The 12,480-nt window shown below is 36.6% G+C and overlaps 1 protein-coding gene across 1 annotated transcript; it reads right to left on the bottom strand.

Annotated features, from left to right (window-relative positions):
* Positions 1-4,488: 4,488 nt before the first annotated feature.
* Positions 4,489-7,124, bottom strand: cox7c (cytochrome c oxidase subunit 7C). The gene is made up of 3 exons (XM_084729011.1): positions 6,950-7,124; positions 5,008-5,155; positions 4,489-4,589 (listed from the first exon to the last, which is right to left on the bottom strand). Exons 1-2 carry the CDS (start codon positions 7,022-7,024, stop codon positions 5,039-5,041), a joined length of 192 nt encoding a protein of 63 aa, XP_084585137.1. The 5' UTR covers positions 7,025-7,124; the 3' UTR covers positions 4,489-4,589; positions 5,008-5,038.
* Positions 7,125-12,480: the final 5,356 nt, after the last annotated feature.

Genomic DNA, 12,480 nt, shown 5'->3' with positions numbered 1-12,480 from the left:
ATTAGATCCTAATTAGACTTCATTATGGACACATTACAACAGATTTGTGCTGTAAACCAAAGTGAAAACAAATACCTGCTATTTCCCCAATTTAAAACAATATGTGAACCAGCTCAAGTAAAGGTCAAAATTACAGATGCAGAGGAATATGCTGCACAGACTCATGGTAATACTGTATTGTAATGCATGGGACCAACCAAACAAGGTGTGTGTCAAGTAGCAGATATGTTACTTCACTTTAGTTTAGAGTACAGTTCTGTGGTAATGTGTCTCTAATTACCCTTGAATTAAGTGTAATACAGTCTAATAAAGAACACATTATTTCTAGGTTACACAAAATCCATCTTTTTACATCTTGTTAGTGTACTGTAAAATAAAATGTGACTGGCAAAACTATGCTCTGCTCAATGATAAAAATAACCCAACTTGCTGCAGTCTTTTAATTGAAATGCTGGATGTAAAAGATGGTGGCGATAACTTTTTACAGCCACCTTTACTCAAATGATAGACTTTGGATGGAGTATCACTTCATTGAGGGTTATTTGTCTCTAATGGCACTTGAAAGCTCCCAATTTGTCTGAGAAGAGAGAAGAATGATCTTTGAGATGCACTCAAAAAGACGTTCAAGAAGCTGAATGACAAGAAAAGTGAACTTGCTCACTTAATTGTTATGGTTCATTTTATACTGATAAGGAGCATTTTGAGAAAGGATTATTGTCTATGGCTGAGCATTTACCTAGCTGGGTAAACAGAAAAGCTGTTGAGATATCACTGAGCAGAATGACAGTAATGTCATGAATTGAATGAGTTTTTATAGAAATGACACTCCACCTGACTTCCTATTGAGTTGCAGTATCACCTCATGTTGCATGTAAGCAGAAAACAACATGATAGGTGTTGATCAGGCTACTATATTTGTCTGTGACGTACGTATATGTGTGCAGTGGCGACTTCAGGCTGTCTCTGGGGCAGGGGTTTAGAAAATAAAACGGGCACCAGTGTGCAGAAAGCCATGATGCATTTATGGTGAAACAGTTCCAAACCCTCTTCTAGCATGTAGGGCAGATTATATGACACTGTATCATGTTTACTCTGCTTAAAGAGCACCCTAGTGGGCACTTTATCACATTTCCTTGCACACTGGCCCACCACAGAGGACACTTTATCATGTTTTATCTACCACAGGGACATTGTAGCGGGCACTTTTGCAGTGTTGGTTTTTTTTTTTAAACATTTCCCCCTGATTCATCCAGTGTGTGTGTGTCTAACCTACTGTGGCCGCAAATACACCAACCCTGGTCAATACAGTCATCAATATTAATTTTTAAATCTAAAATATTTCATATATTACATTTTAATTGAGAAATTTGAGTTTCATAGACCTTGTTACCTGCATTCTGGTGATTTTTAAAGAATGAAAATAAGAGAATAATAAAACACACATTTTCTGCAAACAGATGCCTGCAAATGACTTATAAATGATACGTATTAGCTGGAAAACATAACTGAACCACAGCAGTTTAGCATTTCACAATGACACAGAAAACAATTATTTTAAAATGTTTTTCTAAAGGTATATTAGTAAGGCCTCTCTAAGAAAAAAAGGTGCCCCTTTTCTTTGAACTTTCCATAAGAAAAAAATATGAAGATTTGTCAAATCTGCAGAGATACAAGAGAACTGTGTGTTAGCAAGTATGATGAAAAACACTCTCCTGTAAAATTTTAAATACATCTTTAATTTCTTGTTAATACATTTCTCTTGCGCTGTTCTTTCACAAAACTGAGTAGACGTGGAAAAAAGGCTTCATCAAATTATTCTGAAGGACATACTTGTACATGAAGGGGTCCCCAGTACTCTGTTTTTAGGACACTTAAGACACAATGATTCTTATTTTCAGGCGATTATACACTAATGAAAACATATTTATGAATATATTAAATTTCCGACATATTCTGACAATAAATCCCTTTAAATCTCACACACTGGACCTTTAATTGTGTGCTTCAAGCAACAAACATTTGTAGATTTAAAGAAGTGCTCTGTGTGTGTGCAGTTTAGTATGCTGTGATAATGCAGGGTGTCATGTTTATGTGTTGAGCAGTGTTTTCGAGCAGAAAAGAAAGCCTCCCTCACTATCCTTGAGCTACTAACAAGGTCAACCTATTCTAAACACCGACGATACAACACACCTATGAAATATCGACTCCCACTTGTTGACCCCATTAAATCTCTGATAACTTTATCACCAGCGAGCAAGAGCCGTACGACCTGAATGCTCTTCCATCCAGGAAGCCCAGAGGCACGCACAGTATAACATCATTATAAATGCAGGAGAACACAAAAACACCTGACAGGTTTACAAGTCGCTGCGAGTTGTGTGTGTGTATGTGTGAAAATCAGGGAGGTAGGTTTTACAAAGGGGATACAGCAGGTTGTTTTTCATGCTTACAGCTTGTCCCTGTATGTCTCTGCTTATGTCTTTAGGCCAAACCAGGCGGGTCTTTGCCACACGGCTCGAGCAAATGAAAAACTAACCTTTGCCGAGTCCTAAAAAATGACTCCAGGCGTAAGGTAGACCTGAATACAGGTGCATGGAAAACCTCTTTAACTTTTACATTCTCCTTCCTCGCCAACTGAGCAGCCACACCTCCCTTTTTAATACATTGTCCTGGGATAATTATAGCCAGAAGCATAGGGTTAATTGAATTGAAGTAGGTTATTCAGCAGAGTTCAGCTGAAGAGCTGAGCTATAGGCCGAGGGAACAATACCAATCAGAGGAGGACTGGATTCTTCAATGCAAGCCCTCTCACACCGATTTTCAATTTCCACTTTATTCATTCACTTTAGACTGCTGGCAACAAAGGGTTTAAATTTACAAACTTATGGGTTCACTATTAACTTTTACTATATGTTGACTTTACGCCAACAGGCTACACACTTTATGTATCTTTAGGGATCTGCTAAGTGCTTGAATAAGGTTGCAGTTAGCAACAGCGTTCGTAAATCTGGAGAACCACTTGTTCTTTTTGTGGATATCATAAAAGCTACAAGGCCAGGTCACACTGAGCAACACAAGCTATGTTCAGTTAAAGCTGAATAAATGGTTTGTATGAAAAGTTGCTCATCTGCTTCATCTTCAAGCACCCACACATGAATATGCCTGTGCGTATTTAATTAATCAATGGTAGTGATGAGTCTTTAATGCATTGATTCTGTATCTATTAGCTTATAAATACACATTTAACCTTCTATTGCATAGTGCTGTATATGGCAGCAATTACTTGATCTCAATTTTCATAAAAGGCTCTTGAACAGAACCTGTGTTTAACCATTTAATTGTGAAAGGGGGCAGCTTTAGACAAATAATCGACCACATCACATCTCCAGGAAATCCAGTTTGCATTTCCTTTTCCCATGGATACGTGACACTGAGATGGTCATGATTTGAAGGCTGCCAGTTGATTGACTGTATAATATTTGGGTAAAATTACTCTTTAAGTAAGGGGGGAGTATGGCATGACAATTTCCCCTTTGCACCCCTTGTGCTGTGGGGTATTTTTGGACCCCAGAGGACAACGAATGTTACTAAATTAAAAAAAAAAAACACTTATAATTCAATCAAATTACTTCAAATTTATTTTAGTTGTGAAGATCATAGTATTAAACAACCCCTGTTATTTTCAGACCATTTGATGAAAAACCAAGCATATTATGACAGAAGAGGTTTTCGTTTGGGGTCCAAAATGACCCCAGGACATCATAAGGGTTAAAAAAATTACAGTACTATGTGGAGCAAGTTAACTTTTAATTTTCACCATTAAAATCAGTTTAGATGTAATGATTTTTTTGTAAAAAGCTAATATGAATTTATTGCCATCGGGAAACTATATACTAATATGGAAGTGACTTGTTTGCATTTACTCTATTGGACTGTAATACAGCACTACCCTGAGACTGTTTACACTGATTGATTACATTTAAAAGGGAAAAAAACATTATTTTTTTTCTTTTTCAGGCATTTTGTTGCTTTAACATTATCTGGATTATAAATTATACCATTGAAAACCATAGTTTTAACATAAGGAATAACAATATCCCACCCAAATTATATGTTGGGCTGCATTTGTCTACATTTCTAGTCAGGGAGCCTGTACAGTTTAAAAATATTTTCTTCCTAAAATATAACTGATATATAGTCCAGATAGTGCCATGATTGGAATTAAGTATTGTTGTTGTAAGGCAGCAATTCACCTGCTACTCTTCAAATATGTCCATTATTTGAGCAATTTTAAGTAAAAACTCATTTAAACATTTTTATCATGTTCAAGAGTAATAGAGAGTTCTGAATGTTGTGATAAATCAAGCCTTTTGGACGATGAATAAGAAGCTTGATTACAAAACAAAGAAATATCAGCAGTTAGTCATGTTTAGAATACCTTTACTCCACATAAAACACTGGTGTTATAAAAAAAAGAAGAGGAAAGCATTTTCATATTTGAGGAAACTTTATTTACAAAGAAAATTAAGAGATTTCCATTCTTCTGCACGGATAGAACTCTGATGGATAAATATGTTCCAGCTGTCAACCTGGAGGGAGAACAAGGAAATAGGGCAAAAAGTGATAAGATGACTTGCATACATCTGATGACAGAAAAGCAATTTCTGGGTAAACACCAGTAAAAGATAAATGTGACAACAACAACTCTGACCCATTTGCACCTGATACACATCTATGTCTGCAATAAACTGTCACATTAACTTGCTAAAGTGAAAGCTTATCTAAACAGCAAAGCGTCAGTTTAAACCTGTATGACATTTGTTAGTCACTCTCAGACTTACAGGTAATTTATTCAAGATACGCCACTGAGCAAAAGGCTAAAGAGGCGCAGTAAAGGACTGTCATTGTCTGAGGTCACTATTCAAACCAAGGCTGAAGTAAATGCCACATCATCCTGACATTTTAATGAAAGCAGATATGCTAGATAAACATGGCAGTCATAATTACCTTGAAGCCTGAGTAAAAGCACTGGGCCATTTTACTTCTTCAGGATCTGATGTCTGACGACGATGAAGGGGAATGCAAAGCCACTGCCGAAGAACACCACCATCATGCCGAGCAGACGCCACTTGTTGTCCACAGAGAATGGCAGGTTCTGAGAAAGACAAGAGTATTATGATGCAGTGAAACTCCTAAACATTTAAAGCAACTATTTTGATTATTCCACAAATATTTTTGCCTGTATATTGTTTTTAGAAAGCATCTGACCTACACGTTTGTTACACATTTAAATTTGTGCCTTGTAATAAACAAATTATTCTACAATTTACTAACTTCTTGGGTGACTGTTTTGCACATTCATGCACAAATTCCACATATTCCTTTTTATGTCACTGTCAATTTTTGTACTTTCCTTTCATGATTTTTTAAATATTTTCTATGTTGCTATGCACCAATGTTATGTTATGTGAAAATGACTTGGCAATATAAATGTGTTTCCAATCAGTACATTGTGCAGGATGTCTTTGCAAAGAGCTTCTTCATACATCCAAATATTACAAGGGGACGAGGGTCAGAAATGAATGATGCGGCTCAGAGCAGAAATGCCATTTAAAGTTCAAGGATTGCAAGTGAAATTAAAAATGAGGGAGTTCACTTTTTACATTTCCTATGGCCTAATTTTTTAATAATGTTTATTGCCAAATATTTCATGTGACTGCTATAGGAGAGCTGTTTCACACAAGCCATTGTGGACTGATGACTTTGTGGGTCATCCAGAAAAATAAAGTTAATTATTTAGTATTAAAATATACACAAACAATCAAGGGGCCATGTGTGCTTCCTCCCAATTACTTGACTACTATTATCAGTCCTCAAATTACCTCATTTTTTAAAGACAAAAGCCACCATATAAACTGTAAACTGTGTAACCATTAATGATTTGTGTAATGTAAAACGGTCCATTTAGTTTACGTGATAAAACACTGTACTTGGAACACTACAGAACTAAATCACATCTCTCAATTATTTTTCCAAATCTATAAAAGAGCGGTTACTTGACAATCAAACATGCTGTCATAATCGGGAGTAGTCATTCTGTCATTGTCTCACTTACTGTCTGTTTTTGTCTCCGTTTGTAATCTTGCATGTTATCATTAGGGCTGCACAATATGCATATACAATTCGACTAGGGGGAATAATCATTTTTGCATTACAATTTTCATTCTGACTGACTTGCAGCCCTGGTTATCATTAATATTATTTTAAATCAAACATTTCTTAAAATGTTTTTATTAATACTTTGACAATTACAACATCAATTATTAATATTCTAGATTTCAGTTTAGAGAAAGCAAACTGTAATGTGCACAAAAAGGAGACCAGAATATGTGACGCACAGTCAATTTGATAGTAAGTGTACTTTCAGCAATCCAAAATCGTCAGATGCACCAGGGTCACTTCAGGATACAACTGTGACCTTAAGATAGAAGAAGTACTGAACAATTTTATTAATATTGTGAATATGTGACACAGTGCATTAAGTGAAAGTTAGCATATCAGATAATATAAACTGTCTTATATTTGTTTCCCAAAACTGCTTTCTAACAGGCTAACGTTAGCTAGCACTGATGCTGGTTATCAATTAACCAACTACCTTCTAGCAACAAAGCTAATGCTAACCAACAGGTCGCTATGCAAATCAACACTTGCTGTCACAAGTCTATCCTCAAGATTAAATGTTTTGTTACGTTGTAAATGGAAAAATATATGTGCCTGTGTCTTTGTCTTGTTTTGTTAGCTTTACCATCACGCTCTTGTCAAATGACGGACGTGACCTCCAAGTGACGCTAACAGCTAACGCTAACGTTAGGCTGCGGATATAGACAAGGCCTGACACAGACGATATCACATTTAAAGCAATGATGCTGCCATAAGATGGTAATCTCACCTTCCCTGGACCTTCAGCATAGTGAGAAGCACGAACAGCAGACGTTGTGAATCGTCTTACAGCCTGTCCCAGCATGATTTCAGACTAGTTTCTTCTCTGCCTCAATACAACGCTGCTATGGTCGACCTTCTAGTTTCTCTGAGCGGTAGAGCGGCGCAAAGGATTATGGGAAATCGAACCGAGGCTCTAGCGTGTGGGAAATGTAGTTCAAATAAATTGGAAGCGACTTTTAGCCTCTATTTTATTTTCCTACAAGGACAAAGGTTATGTTTGCTGTTCCACTAGAGATCCAGATTTAAAATTGTAAAGCTATGAAGACATGCGCAGAGTTTCGCCTAGATAGATAGATAGATAGATAGATAGATAGATAGATAGATAGATAATAAATAACATTTAAAAGCGGCTTGTTACAAATAGGCCTATTTAATAAATAATTTAATTAAAACACAAGTAATTTGTAGGCTGAAAAATGTATTCTATACACACTGATAATTATTATTATTATTGTTGTTGTTGTTGTTGTTGTTGTTGTTGTTAGTATTATTATTATGTTGTTTTTGTTTTTGTTGTTGTGGTTGTTGTTGTTGTTGCATTTAATAGCCTCAATATGGCTCTGATCTTCACTCCTGAGAAGCCACAAATTCAGGGGTGCATGATGGGTAGTATCTATAGTTTTGTACTCATAATGACATTTTCTTTATTATTTGTTGTTTTGGGTGCAGTTTAGTTTCAGTTAGTTTCCAGAGTGGGCTTGGTCACTTCAATTTAATTTTTATTAAGTTTAGTTTCAGTCTTTGTTGATTCCTGTATGACTCATTCATATAGACATCCCGTGTATTTCTATTTTATTTAATTTAAAGTCTAGGTTATATTTTTATTTGAGTTAGCTAAAATGTTTCTTCCCCACACCGTTTAATTTAGTTTTACTTAACTATAATAACATTGGTGCAGACAAAACAGTGAATATCTCCATATTACATTTGCCAACGCTGATAGATTGAATCTGGAATTAAAAATTGTATTTTGACTCTAGTGTGCATTTGTGTGTGTCTGCGTGTGTGTGTTTCCCCTTGCAGGATAGAGTAAAAAATATTGTTTGATGATAACCTATCTGCATTTGCAGCCATCGTCACAAATATATCACTGCCATGGTAAAAGCTATAGGGCAGACATTATGACTGATGGTGTGACCCTCCTTAAGTACTGCTGCTGCCATTTTCATTGATTAATGCTCATGTATTCAAACTGGGCTTTACACAACATCACTGTAGAGGATGCTTGGTTTATTCATTCATGATGCAGACCACTGTTTATTCAAAATTTGTGGAGATGAATACTCAATTTATAGGATTTTATCATAAGAAAGTTTTGCAAAGAAGCCTCTGGCTAGATGTTTGTTGCAAATTCCCTATTAGGTGATCTCTGTGTTTGTGTGCTTTTTACAGTCTGCATCTGCTACTTTTCACCTCATTTGTTTCTCATTTATCATGTCCTGTTGCCTTTTAAAAAACCCACGACTCACTGTCATGCTTTCATGTCAAAGGAATTTATGTTTCCTCCCCGTGTCTGTTTGCATTCACAGATATGCTTGAAAAGTTGGGAGATGGAGAACATGTCTCTTGTATTCTCCTGGGTCAAGGAAGAGTTTAATCAAACTGCCTGTATGATATTTTGAGCTCTGTCACTCACCCTAAGCATGAGCATTGGATTGGCATTTATTGTTGTCGAATGCATTTTCTCTAATGTTTTCATAAATGAGTTCACAGATGTCAAGGAATGTGGTGTATTTGTGCAGTGTCATCACAATGCCAGTGCCATATGGATTTTGCTAGATGGATTTCACAGGCGGTATGGATGAGTCCACACATTAGGCTGCATGGTACATAGAAGATAGAGAAAGTGAGATGATCTCGAAAAGGATATTGACTGTGACAACATGAGCAGCATGGTCCAGTTTACCAACAAACTTTTTTTACAGCAGTCATTTTGACCTGAAATAGTAGGGTAAACACAGGGGTTATCAGTGATACTAATTAAAGCAATAGTTCACCCAAAAATGTAATTCCACTCAATATCTATTCACCTCTGTGCTGATGTGAGGATGGATAAAGATCTCTAGTTCACAAAACACTCCCGGAGCTTCAGCGGAAAACAGTGTTGCAGCCAAATCCAGTACAATTGAAATGAACATTGACCAGTTTTAAAATGTAAAAAAAGAACACAAAAAAACACAACATGTCTCCATACTGCTTGTGTGGTGTGATCCAAGTGTCCGTAAGCCACAACATTGAAATTTGACCCAAAAAGCCACCATTTACACCATGTTTTTATCCTAAAAATCAACTGTAGCCTCTCAGAGTGGATCCATGTGCACACGCCTGAAGCAGGTACACAGGCTCTCGCCCAAGCGGTGCAACACAAGATACACAAGATCTCGTGATACCTTTACATCTGTTTACATGCTACCTGGAAGCGACTTAAACAACCAAGAGAGATCTGCTCAGAAATAGTTTCTTGTTACACACAGAATTGACTAAGCAAACTTTCAACAAAGAAGAAAATGTCAGAAGACTTAGACATAGAAGGGGAACATAATTTCTTTGCTGCAGCTGCGACGCCACTGTTTTTTCTTCACATGATAATCACCTAAAAATCATGACACCTAGCATGTTCTTCATGTTCCAGACTTTTTCCTTCATGGTTTTCTCAACCTGCTGTGGCTTTAGTAACACACATAATAATACATTTGATAAAGGAACAAACAAAACAGCAATTTGAAAAGAAACAAATTACAATAAATTACTTCTGATGTTTGAAAGCAGCTGGGACTAACAAGGATGTAATGAAAAGAAGAAAACACAGTTTCCTTTCTCTAAATCTCTAATAATGAGGCACAGACTATTTGTATGAATTTAATGTATGAATCATTTTCAATATTTTCCACATCTGATGGCCTGAAAACATTTTCTAAATACAAAGAGAAATTTATTGTAGAATGAAGAGTGGAGATTCTTCTGTTATGAATGAACTAGAAAATACATGTGGAGATTCATTGTGGAGCCACTTACAATAGTTACTCAATAAATTAAATCCTTTGAGTTCACTCACTTCTTTCATGTCCACCTTGGGAATACTCTGAAAAGTGTTATTTTGAGTATTTTGAGAGGAAAGTGAAGTAGGTCTCTGACACTTTTTACACGATTCATGAAACTCCACTGATTTTGGTGTAAATAAAGACGTTTTATGCTCTTTATTGAAGCATTCAGCATTGTGTAGTGATGAGCTGCAGTCGAGGCAGAGTTTCCTTCTGGTCCTGACATGATGTCAAATCATTTTATTTAATTATGTACACAAATTTAAATGCTGCACTTTTGTTTTTTCATGAGTTGAAGAAAGAGACGTCTTCTGTGCACACAAAAGGTTTATTTCGAATAAACTTTTATCCACAAATTTGTTAAAAATCCATAAAATATTTTGTCAGGATAATTCATCCACCTGACAGATGTGGCATATAGAGGTTAAACTGCAGGATTATTGTGCCTTGGACTGGTCAAAATAAAAGTCACTCTAAAATTTGCAGTTTGATCTTGAAAAAAAGACATTTATTAGGCACTGAACTATGGCTATTTTACATAGCCACTCATGATGACTATGACCTGCTCCACTCTGCCTCTGACTGGCTTGTCCTGCTATGCTTTTCCAGATCAAAACTGTCCATTTTAGTGTGGCCTTTTATTGTGACCTGTCCAAGACACACCTGTCCAATAATTATGCTGTTTAATCGGCATCTCTACACCGGTCCAGCTGTCAGGTGGATGAATTATCTTGGCTAGGAGAAGTGCCTGCTAAAGGGCTGCCTGCACCAAGGACTGCAATTGTAACTACAGCTCTGGAATAAATTAAGAGACGACTCTCACAAATGTTTCTTAAGTAAGCATCTCTACATGGATGGCAGTCAGTCCATTCCAGTGTTTGTTGGATTCCAACACAAGCCTCCTCATTCTACTTAATGAGACTGATTAGATGATCACCTGAACCAAATCTTATTTTATGAGGAAGATTATAAAAAACACTGCTGTGATTAAAGATTGAGATTATCCCACCAATATCGATTTCTAAAGTCTTCCTAAGTTAAAATATGTTGTGTTGTTTAAAAATGAATATGAACATGTTTTCTTTGCATTATTTGAGGTCTGAAAACACTGCATCTTTTTTGTTATTTTGACCAGTTGTCATTTTCTGACAATAAATGCACTAAATGGTAATATTTTAATTTTAAATTTGAGAGAAATTTTGTCAGCAGTTTATAGAATAAAACAAAAATGTTCACTTTACTCAAACACATACCTATGAATAGTAAAACCAGAGAAACGGATCATTTTGCAGTGGTAAAAATATAGATCTAAATTGTAAGTGGGTGGTGGAGTCCTGACTGCTGCGTTAGTTGTGGTGTGGACTCCTTCATCGACTTGAATTAGAATGATTTTAGAACTATATTTTTTCATAGCTATAGTTCTTGGTGTGGATGGTCCTTTACAGGTATTTTAACACATTTGTGAACAAAGTTTGAGAGAACTCTTTTGTGTGCAGAGAACTGCTGTCTTTTTACTTCAACTCATGAAAAACAGGAGCACAAACAAAAGCATTGCATTTATATTTTTGTTTCGTGTAAATTGTTTGTGATACCTGTAATTTTAGCGCCATGCTCAGTGCTGGCCGTCGATGATGTCACAGTACAAAGTGCATGATCAGCGTTGTCAGCTACTAAAACGCTGCTCTCTCAACAAGTCGGGGGGGAGCTCTGACATTGTCTGCTATGATCCGGATAGCCGTGGCAAGCTGGTTACCCCTCGTCATGGCTGCCACATCCATCAACACGGAGTCATCACCTGGCCTGCTGCCATGTGACTGCACTCTCATTGCCAGCACAATCTGTTAAAATGGAATGAAGGATTGGGAATGATCCCGGCGCCTGGTGCCCACCTCAAACAATGTCATCAGACCTTACTACTATAAATAGTGATGTTATTACTTGTCATATAAGGTTGGTGGCACAATCCTGAAATCCATCCTGCTTCATTCATCCTGGCAGTCTGATGTTTGTTGTTTTTATTGACTGTCTTAATTTTTTGCTATTGACTTTCCTCCTGAGCAAAGACGTTTTTACCCAGAGTGCTCTGTCACCAGCCATGTGAGATGCAAACATACTGCACGCACAAATACACAAAGCTGTCATCTTAAATAATAACCCACAGTCTCATTTAAGTCTGCCAATTAGCATTCAGTGAAACCCAGGCTTAGTCATATCTGTAAACAAACCTTTAATCAACCATGTACATGACTGTGCATAATAATATAGCAGGCGGTGTGCATAATTACAGCACATGGTAACACTATCACCAGCTTGACTCATTACAGTCAAAATGTGGCTACACGCAATAAATACCTGAATGTGAGATGACTCCAGTTTTATTTTATCTGAAATTATATTTGCAGTTATCAGCTAGTCTGCTACAGTGTATGACGGATAG

Source organism: Lutjanus erythropterus, chromosome 10 (assembly GCF_056507025.1).
Source record: "Lutjanus erythropterus isolate fLutEry1 chromosome 10, fLutEry1.hap2, whole genome shotgun sequence".
Taxonomy (NCBI): Eukaryota; Metazoa; Chordata; class Actinopteri; order Lutjaniformes; family Lutjanidae; genus Lutjanus; species Lutjanus erythropterus.
This window is presented reverse-complemented; position numbering and strand designations above follow the sequence as displayed.

What these genes read in the sequence shown, in the direction of transcription:
- cox7c (XM_084729011.1), bottom strand. Translation starts at nt 7,024, where the DNA reads ATGCTGGGACAGGCTGTAAGACGATTCACAACGTCTGCTGTTCGTGCT. An exon ending in ATGCTGAAGGTCCAGGGAAG is followed by an intron (nt 5,156 to 6,949) that starts GTGAGATTACCA and finishes TGTCTTTCTCAG; the next exon opens with AACCTGCCATTCTCTGTGGA.